The following is a 14,223-nucleotide window of genomic DNA, read 5'->3' as shown; positions in this document are numbered from 1 at the left end:
GCCAGCCAACCACTTCCCAGAAGGATTTTCGTAGACCAGCACAGCAGCTTCCAGGATGCTGCAGGAGACATCGCCAAGAAAAAAGGTGCAAGGCAGGTAGAAATATTCTGTTACCTCTCATACAGAAATGAGACAGAGCCAGGAGAACAGCCTTCTGGCTCACACTCCACAAGCCCATAACTCATCCTTATTCAGTTGCCTCAGCTTGTCTCAGTGACCGGACCCATTTCACTCCAATAACATCTTATTTGTGCTCAGAGGCTGACATCTTGCAGGGGCTGACACCTATTTGCATCGGATCTATTTGCAATTCATGCAGTTGCACGTCTAGCAACAGCAGAAGGGGAACAGGCTGGAGGCCCTGGGTTATGCAGCAGGACACAGCCCACTTTCTTTGCGAGCAGGGAATGTGCTGTGTGCTGTTCCTGCTGCCAGCAACACGCATCCATATTACTGTCACACACTGCTTTGGAAAAAGAAATGCTACGGGAAGCCACATCCCGGTGTCGTTGCCCTGATGCCAGGTATGCAGATGCCTCCTAGGAGCTACACTTCAAGAGGCAAACACAAAACACAACAGGAGCCTAGAATAACATGGTCAGGCAGTAACTAAAGACTAACAACTTGGAATGAAGAGCTAAAATCAGGTAGATGCATCTGCATTAACTCAGGACAATGTAAATCTGTTTTTCCAGGAAAAGGCAGGAAGGAAAGCTGGCTTTCCAAGGGGAAGGATTATTAGCAATACCCATAAATCCTGTCAAACTCCTTTGTTTGAACACTAGCTAGAGTGCTGCAGAGAGCCCCGATCCATCTAAGGCTGTGCTCAAAGATGCACCGTGGTTGGTACCATCACCTGCCTCCCTCTTCTCCTGCCACTCACTCTTGTCCACAAGCCATGCAGCATTGCCCCTGGGCTGCACGGGAAGCAGCGCTGTGCAAGAGCCCCTCTCACTCACCCAGGGCAAATTCCCAGCTGTGTCCTAAGCAATCCCAGGCACCCGAGACATCTGAGCGGGGCTCAGAGCACCATGGCTCAGCTCTCGATTTGGCCTCCTCTGCAATCAGGGCTGACTCACCCTGTTCTTGTGCCTCAGCACCACATGGCCTGTCAATACCAGTGGGTCGCTGGGACAGGGACAAGCCTCCCCCATACACGTGTCCCACATCTAAAGCAAAGGGACTGTGAGCTTGGCTGTGTCTCCAGACACTTACAACCTCTTCGTTCTGGCTGTTAAGATGCTGCAACACTGCAGGGCACTGGTAGCCCTCGACCTCAGAGCTACTAAGACTTTGCTGTAACACGGATGATTAATAATTAACGAGTGCCATCAGGAACTCAACCACATCAACCTTGTTGTCCCTCAGCCCATTGCAGGCTGCTGACCTAATTACCATCTCTATTCTTAGCTCCCTCCCAGCCTCACCACGCAGGCACAGCCTGTTTGTTTAGCACCCCGCCGTGAAGGCCAGGTGTGATCCCTGCAGAGCAGATGTGCTGACGCACCGCGGGGTTACACCAGGACCAAAAGACTCTCAGAGGAGAGCTGAACAAAGCCAGCTGCTTAAACCTTGCTTCACTTAGAGCCTTACCAAACACCAGCTCATTTCAGAAAGCCTCAAAGACACAGTGATTAGCCAGCATCACTAAAGACAGTAGACTTGGACTCATAAGAGATGCACATGGAGAATACTGGAGGACTGCGAACTCTTCCCGGTCTCCAGGAGTCAGATGCTGTGCTGTCTGTAACACGCGAGCCTGGCCAGACCCGACAGCTCCAAACCTCATGGGTAGCTACTGCTGTGTGTGGAAGAGAGCCCGGAGGAGCTGGAAACAGCTCACCTATTCCCAGCCTTACATCCCCTGCTCTGTTCTATTATCCTTGACACCTCTCTTGCCACTCACGCCAGTGCCAACCCCGGGCCTTTGCTGTTCTGCTTAATGGGAGGTGAGGGCTCTGAGTTTTGTATCAAACCCTCTGTCACCGCGGGCTGCTGGAGCTGTCAGGACCGCGGCATATCATCGCCCCGCAGAAATTCACGGACAGCTCAGCGAAGGCTCCCCCGCGGCTCCCAGGGAACAGGCTGCTGACGCCTGAGCTACGCGAAGTTTTCCCTCAGCAGCACGAGTGGTGTTATACACGCTGGCCCCGCGCTGACTCCAGCCAAGGAGAGCGCAGTGTGTTTGGGTGGGCGTCTGATACGAGTATGCACCAGCCCTTCATAGGTTTCACCCAAAATCTGTGGTCTCAATCCTGCTCCGTACTTGCTTGAAGCCACCTGACCCTGCTAGGCTCAATAAAAGGGAGACAGAGTGAGAGTCTACAGCTCATGTTAGACAGAAGGTCCTGCCCAGCTTTGAAAGTCTATTTATTATGCCAGAAATGCTCTGTATTCCCTTTTCCAACTTGCTATCCTCTGAGCTCATACTTATCACGGCTCCCTTTGCACCTTCTGCCGCAGAGAAGGGATCAAGAGCCTTTTTCACAACCCAGCAGATTCATTACGCAAACAGCTTCATTTACCTGCCGCCCAGGAAACCCGAGCCTGGAAACACATGAAAGCCGAGTCCTCACGGCTGAGCTTTCGTGATGTCAAGTGGAAAGCAATCCCTGGTTTAACTGGTAGTAAGGAGAGAGAGCACAAGAAAAACAGGATGACAAGGAAGCAGAGAAGAAAGAGTGACAGAGCTCTAAGCCCAGGAGAAGAGGCACGGGGAGCTGAGGCAGCACAATAGCTGCAGGCTGGACCTGGGATCCCCTTTTCTCCAGGGGAAGCATCACTTGCTGGTTAAACCAGCAACTCACAATAAAAACACAGCTGCCTTATTCCACCCCAGATGTGGTTGCATTTACAGTGCAACCACCACAACAGCTTTACACACAGTGCTCCAACCTGCTTTCTGTGGCAGGACCAGGAACGACTCCTCTGAAGGGGCTCTGCTCACGTCCCCTTGGAGTTAATTTCATTTGTTTGGAAAAGCACAAAATAAATGAAAAGTTTAGGTCTATCATCTTTTCACACCATACAAACAAGGGAGGAACGTATACATCAGAGCAGCTATCTGGCACCAGTGCCTGGAAGCAGAGCCCAGACTGAGATCTGCTCTGAGAAAAAGAAACGGAGAAGTTTCAGCCTCAGCCACCTCAATGGCCAGGAAACCCCACTAAGGGCTCAAATGAGGAAATCTGGTTTGATTGCTGCCTGTAGATACAGGAACCTGTTCACCTCCAGCACGGGGAAGAACTCCACAATGCCCTTGTCACCTGAAGGTGAACAAAGTGCCATGTTTTTTTCTCACCACGTCTCCACGACCCCCTTGTCTCCTCAAGGCCCAGCCTTAAACATCCTCTTGCTCCCACAAAACACTGTCGCAGGTAGCTCTCCCCAGCAGCTCTCGCCCCACAACGTGGCAGGGCCCTGCTGGCTCTGCGGCGTGGGCTCCAGCTGAAGGAGAAAGTCCCCTGACCAGGCAGGACGGTCACCCCGCTCTTGTTAACACGGCCATCTCCATTGATGGCAGCACATGCAACGGGATCAGCGCCTGGCCGAGGTCAGAGCGAAGCAGCGCAGACCTGGAGCCGAGCCGCCCTGGCCCCATATTGCACGGCACCCGTGCTCGAAGCTGCGAGGGAGCACTGCGCATGTTGTCAGGGCTCAGGCTGAGAGCCAACCCACCATCCAGCACGTCATTCGCACATGCAGGGACTGAAAACCCACTTGTGGTAACAGCACGTCTGTTCCTGCAAGGTGATGGCCAACTGCGACTGCTGCTCACTTCATCACCACCTTCCCCTCCATCCCCACAGCTCACATTCACCAACTGCATTTTCCTACAACCCTTTGGAGCAGAAACCACCCAGGTCCCAGCACCCCAACCCTGGCTCTCCCTTGGCACCCATAAGCCATATAAAGACCACAAGAAGAGGAAAAAGTGAAGGTGTTTCAGCTGCCTCCAAGCTCTGTCCCTGTTATCATACCTTATACAAATATTTGACTGAAAAATACATTTCTTGGGACACTGCTGCAGCAAGCTGCTACAACTGTCAACGTAAATGATGTTCTGCCAACGGCAATCTCATAGTGTCATCTCTAATAACACAGTACTAAATCCCAACTCACACGGGGCGTGCTCGTCTGCTGGAAGAGTCTTTGGTGGTGTGCTCAGTCCAGGCCCCAGCCCTGCTGTCCCTCAGCCCATCCCCATGAACCATCCCTCCATTCCTGCATTTATCCCAGTGCAGGAAAAGCTTCACATGGAGCATGCCTGTGAAACTGCCACACTAACACCATCCCTCAGCTGCTCTGTCGGTGTTGGAGGAAGGCTGTTATGCACGCTCATTCCTGCCAACCTGGCCCAAGGTAAAGCTTTCACCTACGTACCACAGTGACATACAATCTGTCCTAGCAATCACGGCCACTCTGCATGCGCACATCAGCAACTGGGTGCAAACGACAAAAAAGCGGACAACAGTGTTCTTCACAACCCAATCAGGCACAAACCTGTGCCCTCCTCTGCACGTGCTACTGGATCCACCCGAGTGGATGGACCTCCGGCATCAAAGGCCTGTAATTCTTCTCCAGACTGACATATCTCTTCTAAGCAGGCAGCTCCAAGTCTATTACATTATCCCTGTTTACAGATGCAGAAGTTAAAGTGCAGGAATGGATTCTCCCCTGTGGCACAATGTCAAGAAAGAAAGGAGAACCCAACAGCTCTAGCTCCCAGAAGCATGCTTTGCTCACTAGGCTGCAATGACTATCATTTAAGTGTGAAAAAGATATAACCACTGAAGTCTAAAGGATGGACCAGTGGGATGAGGAGCCAAAATGGATGGTCTGCTTTAATCTCTTGTACTTTTCCCAGCCTTGTCTAAACTCCATTATATTCTAAAACTGCTAAGATCTTTTAACTTCCTTTAGGTCCTTTAGGAGATACCAGACTGTCTATAAGAACTCAGAGGGTTTAAAAAACAAGAAGGAAGGAAGATTTCTTTCAAGACCTCAATACTGTGCAATCAAAAATAATAGGATGAGCTGCAAGAAAGTGAAATCTGGGTTAGCTATGGCAGAGAGAGAGCCTAATATCCCTTCAATGGGGAAGATCCAATGGGATTAGGGGGAGCCACACTGCCTGTGCCATTTAAAAACAGAACAGACACGATCCTTGCAAAAACGTACCACGCTAGCAGAAGCAGAGCCTCTGATGGTTATTTGTGCTGCAGCGAGGGTGCAGGCCATGTAACACTAAACATGGTACAAAAATACAGTGAGAGGCAGTCCCCATCTCCAAGAAAGTGCATAGGGAGCAAACACTGTGCATGGCAGGCAGAAGGGAAAAAGCAGGCAGGTGAAGCAACCTGCTTGAGACCACAACACCATCCTGCTCCCCAAGCCACTCTCCTGCCACATGAGCAGAGCTCAGTCTTCAGATCCACAGCACTGTCCTGCAGGACTCCAAGAGGCTCCTAAGCCACAAATGCCACCTACACAGGTGCTGCCCTGTGTCTGCAACTCAAACACTTGTCACTATCCTGGTCTGCCCACCCTCATCTTCCATCACTGGCCCTTCCTTGAGATTCGCTTTGCGAAGCGTGGTAGCGCTTTCCTGTGTGCATCAAGGACCTGGGAGCATGGGCAGGACCCACAGGGAACGAACTCTTCACCTATGAGTTCAGAGTGGGCTCCAGAGCCGGCTTGCAGAAGGAGCTACAAGAAACAAGACACAGCCCCGCCAAGAGCTGACCGCAAGCAAAGGGAGTGCACACAGACAGCGCGCATGGGAAAAGCGTCCTGCAGCCAGCTCTTAATGCCCTTTTTGGCAGAGAGCGCAGCAGGGCTGCAGTGTTCATTCATCATCTGTCCAGGTGAGGGGTGAAGGGATAGAGCTGCCAGATGTTCAGTGCTCCATCTGCGGGGGAGCAGTGGAGATCCAAGGGGAAAGATCCAAGTTATCCCTCTGCTTCTATTTCCACAGCAGGCTCCGTTTCAGGGCTGCGTGACTGTATCCCGCTCTCCGTCTGCTCTCCTCCCTTTCTGCTCAAAACACCACTTCCCCAGGGAACGTCTGGAAATTTGCACCATGAAGTCTGCACAGCTTAAACATCTGCAGCGCTTACAGCACCGCTGTGCGCTGTCACTCTCTGCCCTGCCATGTGCAAGGCCAGCATGTGTTTAGCCACTGACACATAATACCGCCTTCCTCACACGACAAGGGAAGTCACGGCGTAAAGGGAAATGACACTTTTTGGGTTTTTAGGCCATGCAGATATGACAGAAGGGGGTCGTGCTAATTGCTCTCTCTACTGGGAAAAGGCTTTTAATAAGGGAGATGGAACAATTCCCAGCCATCATATCTGAAGGGGTGGGGGGGGAGCGAAGGCAGAGAAAGGACGACCGGGCAGAAAAGCTATAGGGAAACGGATTCTTTCGCTATGCACAGCCAGTTCAAATCCAGCTCCGTCTGGCAGGGGCAGAGTCGCGAGCACGAGACGGTCCCAGGCCTGCGTGCTGGAGGCTGGCAGCCCGGCGCAAGCGCAAGCGTTGGCGTTGCAACCCGCCCAGCCCCAGACCCCATCACCAGGGCACAGACCAGCCATCGCCACGCAGCCGCAGCCAGCGCTGTCACCGGGATGTCAACGCCGTAGGCAAGGCTGGTAATGAGACACCAGCTCCCGCTGCACAAATCCTTTCCAGGAGCCTTGGCAGTGCAGGCAGGGACTGAAAGACTGGACTCTCGTCTTGCCTTAGAAGAAATGATTCATTAGCCATCAGCAGGGAGGGAAGATGATGTTTAATTGCTCCTGCCTGCAGATACAAGGAGTTCGGCCTCTGAAGTTTCCAAATAAGCAACTTGAGCAATATTAAATAGCTGCATTTTGGGCTTCTGTTCTTTTGGGGGTTTTTTTCCCCACCCTCTTATTTTTACAACCAGCAAAAGATTTCTGTCAGGCCAGTTCATTCTATCTGCTATCAGCTGGTTCTGAACAGGGAAAAAAAGCCCCCTCGAGCCAGTCCAGGCATCCAGAAATGTACCTCTGATGGTGAAGTGCTGAAACAAAAAAAAAAAAAAAGAAAAAGAAAAAAAAGAAAAAAAAAAGGGATCAATACAGTGCCAGTCACTCATGGAGAAGTGTGTGGCCTGCAAAGGTCACTGCAGTTTCCCATCTGTCTCAGAGACACTTTTCCCCAATTATAAAAATCCCCAGAGATTTAACAGGCATGTTTTTCATCCCTATCAGCTCAATCTGGTGAAAAACTCAACCTCGCATATTTGTTTTTGCAGCCAGCGGGTGGTGCGGTGCTGCAGAAGCGCGATTTGGGCGAGAACTGCAGGCAGAAATCTGCTCGGCCGGCTGGTGCTCCAGAAGGAACGCTTCCCATTTAACCTCTTCCGTTGCCTCCATTTGCAAAGCAGATTAAACATCACACAGTTACAAGACACAATTATGCAGAACTAGCTACGATGCCAGGGACAGCACCGTCACTTCTGCAGCTTGATCAATACTACTTATCAATAGCGAACCAGACCCAACATGGGAGCTGTCGCCAGAGCGAGGAACTGCCCGTTGCAGCACTCCCCCAACCCCTGAGCTTCATTAAGCACGCAGAGGATCTGGCAGGGGCTGGCAATTAGATACAGAGAGTTCAACTGCTCACGCATTCTCCGCAGATCCCACACGGATTACCTCCACACACAACCCATTGATCAGAGGTGTATTCTCAGGCTCCACAGTTAATTACCCTCCCTGCTGATGGATGCACAGCAAAACCAGCTATGTGAAAACACACTGGTAGCAGAGCGCCGAACAATGCAATCCTAAACAAAGACAAAAGGGGCTTGGAAGGATTTCAGTGCTTTCAAGGTTAAAGCTGCCTACAAAATACACTGGGGTCAGCACGAACAAGGGACAGACGTGGCATGGGGACACTGTCCTGGAACAGGGGAGTCACTGGTCCACCAGACTCCCAGCCCTGGTGACTTTGCCCACTTGCAGGGAGCGGATTATACAATACCGGGGAGGCAGCCAGGTGTGCTGGGAAAGACGCCGAAGTCCAGAGACCCCCAGTGCACTCACACTCTCAGCTACGTTCTCATGCCCAGACTTGCCCACTGCACTCTTGGTGTACAGAAGGAGGGAAAAAAAAAAAAAAAAAGTACTCTGAGACTGAGGCCCAGATCGGGAGGCAAAGGACAGCTCATGTCCGAAGCCTTGCTCAAATGGTCCAAGCCACTGAAAGAAATCCGAGCTGAGGCTGTTCCCAAAACCATGAGGATCTCTAGAGCCTGCCTGGCAGCTTGGCAACGAGCCGGCAACACAAGACAGAGTGCAGGTCAGGCGTTACTGTTCCTAACCACCTCTGGACCCCGCTGCGCGACCCGGGGCAGACACCACCCTGCCAACTGCTCCAGGCTCTGGCTGTTTATCTTGCTAGCTTGGGCAAGCAACTTCCTCGCTCCCTGCCCAGCCTTTACCTGTCCTGCTGTCTGAGGCCAAAAGGCAGCTGCTGCTGTTACAATCCACCTGCAAAAGAGAATCCCAGAGCGCAGACAGAAACAACCCATGACCATTTTGTCAGCAGCCTGGTCCTGGGGCTGGGCAGACCAGCCAGCTGTGACTCTCGGGTGGCAATGCTTCCCAACCCAGCCCACTTACCCCATCATATTAAAGACAAGTCTTTTTTAGAAAGCCTTCTCTGCAAGTTTTGGCTAAATCCTCCTACACTCACAGCCACAGCAGCAGGAGAGATCATCACTGACACTTCAGCTCAGCCGGCCACCACACACAACTGTCCATCACACCCGTACTCAGGCCAACGCACGCCTGCCTGCACCTTACCTTTCAGGACACTGAGGACCGCATCATTGCTGTAGTATTTCCGGGCAGCGTTGGTTGCCACGCAGTGGTAAGCCCCAGCATCACTCTCCTGCACATCCACAATTTGGAGGACACCATTTGGAAGAGTTATAAACCTGAGTGACCAAAAGGAAGAGCATGAGACAGACTGTGCCTTGCCAGAGCTATTCAATCAACTCAAAATCCTTTTATCCCTTTTCTCCTGCAAATGTATCATGTGCAGGGCCTGGTAACCACGAAGAGTAGGGTTGAGAAACCTCTGAGCCACCCAACTGGCATTTCTTAAAAAGCAACAGGTACAAACCTACCCATGGCACTGGAGTCTTCACAAAACGGGATCAGCTTTTCAGAGACCACGCAGACAGGCTTTGCCGATTCAAACCAACTATACAGAAGCAAACAACTACACATGCACACAAACACTTCTACGTACAGAAACGTAGGCCTATCCAGGTACGCAAGTGCCTCTGCACCCACAGTCCTCTGTGGCCAGCCATCTGCTTTTCACAGAGGTTTGGTAGTGTGGGGGGACACGACTGCAAGGAGGTTTGAACATCTTTTCCCTGCTGCATCTCATGTGCACGAAGGAAGGACCAAACAATACACAGCTACACCTTCATGGCCCAGAGCACCAGGACACTGTTCCTACAGGGAGCAGGCACCTGAAATCGCACTACTCCTGGGCTGTGTTGATTGCTTTTGTTCTTCCAGGAGTTTCTGGCTCTCAGAAGCTCAAACTTAACACCAAGGCATTCAGTATCCCCTATTTGTCCATAGGGTCTCACTGAGGAATACTTCCACGAAATAAAATGGCTACACGGCTCGCGACAGGAACACAATCCTTGCTGCATTATACTGAACAAAGCAGATGATTAGCAATTAGCATAAAAGTAGGAGCTGGCTGTCAGCATCTCCATTTTCTGCCTGGATTCCTAGATGGCAGCCTCTTTATTCTTGAACGCAAGGCGCAAAGCCTACGTGATCCTTTTTAATTATATATGAGATCCTTTTTTAATTGCAAGCCTCTATAAACAGAGCTGCCGAGCTTTGACAGGCAGCTCTGGGTTATCAGTCTTCATTATGAAGAGGGCACATTCAAAGGCAATTGCTAAGGGGAGGGATAGCAGCTATTCCACAAATGGCACAAAGACAAGTTACAACCATGAATGCCAGTCCTTCCTTCCATGAACATCCCAGTAATAACCCAGATACTGGTAACTGTGGTTCTCCAGGTGCTGAGACATGCTCATTCCTACAAACATTTATCTAACCCAGGTCCTAAAACCTCCAGTGATGGGGGTCCCTCCCCTGCCCCAGGCAGGCACTTCCAGGGATGAATATCCCTACTGCTAGTCTAGTGCCTATCCCGAACCTCAGCTGCTGCAATCAGAGCTCATCCTTTCCTGCCTGCTCTGCAGCGGATGTGGAAACAAGAGAGCTGGCAGAGCCACTCCAGTGACCATACTGTTGCTATGGGCACAATCCTCAGCTTGATTCATGGACACAGCCTTGCTGAAGCTTCCCTTGTAAACCAAGAGGGAAGCTTCAGCTTTGCCCTACTGCCCCAGGTCCCTAAAGCCTTGTTCCCACTAGTTAAAAGGACATACTTGTCCCAGGATCAATCTATCTCCAGTGACCTCAGAGGAGGTGGTACCCAGACTGCCCTTGTCAGGATGCCTCATCAGGACACAGGAGAAAAACAAATATTTGCATCCTCTCGGCTCTATGGATGGAAAGCTTCCCACTGTGATAATATTAATTATGGACTTGAAGATGCATACTAAAAATAAATATCAATATATTCCAAGCACTAAGCAGGGCATCTCCCAGCCACAAAAAAAGAGAGCCCAAGCATGTGTCACAGAATCACCGAGGCTGGGAGGGACCTCTGGAGATAGTCTAATCCCAATCCCCTGCTCAGAGCTGGGCTTGCCCCAGTACGTCCATGCCTTTCTCGTACTGGGGAGCCCAGAACTGGAGACAGCACTTCCAGATGTGGTCTCACCAGTGCTCAGTAGGAAGGGAATCATTACCTTCCCTGACCTGCTGGAAACGCTCTCCCTAGTGTGGCCCAGGACGCCGTTGGCCTTCTTTGCCACAAAAGCCACAGCCATTGCTGGCTCACGTCCAGCTTGGTATCTACCAGGACCTGCCAGGTCCCTTTCTGCAAAGCTGCTTGCCAGTCCCCAGCCTGTACTGACGCATGAGGTTATTCCTCCCCACAGGCAGGACTTTGCATTTCCCTTGTTGAACTTAATGAGGTTCCCATCAGCCCATTTCTGCAGCCTGTCAAGGTCCCTCTGAAGGGCAGCACAACCCATCTTGTGTATCAGCCGCTCCTCCTGGTTCTGCATTGTCTGCAGACCTGCTGAGGGTGCGCTCCATCTCATCCTCCATGCCTTAATGGAGATGTAAGACAGAAGATGCCCATGAGCGCCTGGCTGGTTTTCACCACATAATCATCTGCCACCTTCCAGGGAATGGGTCAAACACCAGCACTGCCCATTTTGACTGACACACCAGTGTCCAAAACCGAGGCATCAAAAACCTCACTGGTACCCCCAGAAAGTTTAACTCGAGGAACCAGCACAGCTGTGTGCCACAACAAAACACAAACCCCGAGCAGTTCTGCAGGAGACAACAGCGCGGCAAAGAGCTGATACACTCAGCTTCTCCTGAAGGTGCAGAAAGGAGCCTCCCTCTCTGCCCAGCTCCTGTCTTTGCTAAAAAGAGCAGGAGCAGGAGGCAAAAGGGTGCAGGGAGACTTGATTGATATGAAGCGCTGGGTGGTCCCTTTGGCAAGACCAACAGAAGAGAGATCCCCTTACTACCTAAGTCCTGTTGGGAAAGCAAGAGAGCTGAGCATTGCTCTCCCAAGGAAGCAAGGGGGAAAGGGAGGCAAGGTTTCTCTACCACAATCTCTCTCAGCCCTTCACAAAGCCCTGGCCCTTCAGGCTCCCTGTGGCCCTGGACCAGAGGCCTGCAGGTAGCCTGCAAGGGCATTTCACTCCATCCCCAGGCTCTCTCTCCACAAAGCAGCTGAATTTGCCTGGGGATTCAGAGCAGACAGTTGGCACTGGCTTTTCTTGCACACAAAGGGCAGAAGGATCTTTGCTCACCTTCACTAGAGATTAAGCAGCAAACAAGAAAACAAAGGACAGAAGGACAAAGGCTCTGGGAGAGACAGAAATTCTGGATCCTTGGTAGTCTCATGAGTTTCACTGGTGACAGCCACAGCAGTAGGATCTCATTCAGGGCTCATCCCACCCCAGGAGTCTGCCTTGAATGGACGGAAAGGGAGGCCCACGCTTGCAGCAGGTACCTGCTTAAAGGGCAGCTCACTAAAACCACAGCACACAGGCAGGGAAGGCAGTGAGCAGAAAAGTTAACAGGGCACAAGCAAGTAGCTGATTCTCTCTCCTCCTCCCAGAGCGGACTCGAACACTAGAGCAGGGGCAGAGGGCAGAGCGCAGAGGGGCCGACAGCTTCTCACTTCTTCTATGACACTTACAGGCCTCAAAAAGCAGCGCTCAAGAACCGCAATTTGGCACCACAGCCTGGCATCCAAACCTTGCAATTCGGTGCATTAGACTGCACAGAGAGCAGAGACTATTACAGTGTTAACAATCCAGTTCCTCCCTGTCTCCCCAGTAAACTGCTGTCACATGCTTTCTCGCAGCCTTTTAAAGGTACACAAGATAGACTAAGCTACCAATCCTTAGCAAGGGTAGGAATTTGCAGCTTTGCTGCAGAACACCGAGCGGCTGTAACTCGAAGCCTGCAAGCCCTTTTGCTCACTGCTTCAGACCCCTGTATGTGGCTATAAGCCACATTAAGGCACTTCTGACACAAGAGAAGTAAGCTCCAGGTAGATGTAACCTTCATTTAGGCAAAACAGAAGAAAAAAACAGAAGAAAAATCAGAAGAAACACTACAACTGCAGATCACCTGACCTCTAAGGTATGTGTTTACCTGCAGACCTCCAAAGGCATCCAGCTCTTAACAGGTACTCACCTTGGCTCTAGAGAAAATAAACATCTATTTGGAGCCTGGTGTGAAACCCAGCCAGCACCTAAAGCAGAAGAGACTACAACAAAAGATGTAGCACAGACCCCAAAGGAACTGCAGTCTAAAAAATTCCCACAAGCCACTTCTCAGCAGCTGCTGTAGATTTAAGACTATGTTTTTAAAAGTACTCGGGAGCCAGAAGAGCAAAATACTTCTGTGCCTTACTCCTATATAGAAGTTAGATTCTGCCCTGAACTTAAGCTAGGTAGGAAAGATTTTTTTTGAAAACATCGGGAGGCACCTCTCTACCCTTTGGGTTGTCTTAAGCGTTTTTTCAGCTCAGCTTTTAACACCTCTGAGGTGACACCATGTTAGAACCTGCACTCAAGGGCAAAGGCCAAGGAGTGTCCAAAGGTGCAACCAACACCAAAGAGAGCAGCTGCCAGTGCGTTGCGATTACTCCATCCTTCACTTAAAAGAAACCACAAACACTGATGCAGTGCATCAGCTCAAGGGTTGAATCTATAGCCCCAGAGTCTGATTTTGTTCATACAACTAACCTTGCTATTTTGGCATAGGAAGTCGGCATCCTGATGCCTACCTATCCAAATGACTACTTTTTCCCAGACTCATCAGATGCACGTGCAGGAGGGAGTCCACAGTAATCAGACTGGACTGAGATCTGGTCCTTAGGCATGATGGGGTAAGGATAACAGAGAGAAGTCTGGTTGGCAGCCAACGTTTCCTGGAATTCGCTTCATTCCTTCGAAAGCTGGTTATACTAAATCCAACAACAACAACTAAACAACAACAAAAAAGCAAATCCTTCTGAAATAGCATATTAGCTCAAACATGATTTAAAAAGCAAGATCTGCAGCCAGAGATTACAGTCTGGCTTTTTACAAGGAAAACAATTTTCAAGCTGCCCATGTTGAAAGCAATCTCCGAGCAAGTAATTTCACAACATCCATCGAGCTGTCACATTAAAAAGTCATTGCCCTATCTGCGGCACACTTCCCTCTGCCATCCCTTCTTTTGCTTTTTTTTCCCCTTCTTTCCCTTTTTTTTTTTTTTTTTAATATTTAATTTTCTTCTCATTACAAAGCAACAGCTTCCTATAGCATTTAGATACCACATTTCAGACTTAAGGACGTAAGCAGTTATTCTTACAGAAACAGCCTTTGTTGTAAAATAATTCCTAGATCTCCTCACCACCACCCCTCCTCCCTCATGCCTTAACCTTCCCAGAGATGAAAGAGGCTCCTTCCGCAGAACAGGAAACCAGTTTTAGGAACTAAAGGACAATGTAATCACTGATCCCTTGCAGCAGTGATGTCTACAGACCAACTAACTAATA

At 50.4% G+C, this 14,223-nt stretch overlaps 1 protein-coding gene across 2 annotated transcripts in view; it reads right to left on the bottom strand.

Moving 5' to 3' along the window:
* Window positions 1–14,223, bottom strand: part of IGDCC4 (immunoglobulin superfamily DCC subclass member 4) — a 105,730-nt gene that overhangs the window by 47,524 nt on the left and 43,983 nt on the right. For both annotated transcript variants that reach the window (XM_064517867.1, XM_064517868.1), the window contains exon 4: window positions 8,841–8,974. In XM_064517867.1, coding sequence (XP_064373937.1) covers window positions 8,841–8,974 — 134 coding nt within the window. The remainder of the gene's footprint in view (window positions 1–8,840; window positions 8,975–14,223) is intronic.

This window comes from Dromaius novaehollandiae, chromosome 10 (assembly GCF_036370855.1).
Source record: "Dromaius novaehollandiae isolate bDroNov1 chromosome 10, bDroNov1.hap1, whole genome shotgun sequence".
Taxonomy (NCBI): Eukaryota; Metazoa; Chordata; class Aves; order Casuariiformes; family Dromaiidae; genus Dromaius; species Dromaius novaehollandiae.
This window is presented reverse-complemented; position numbering and strand designations above follow the sequence as displayed.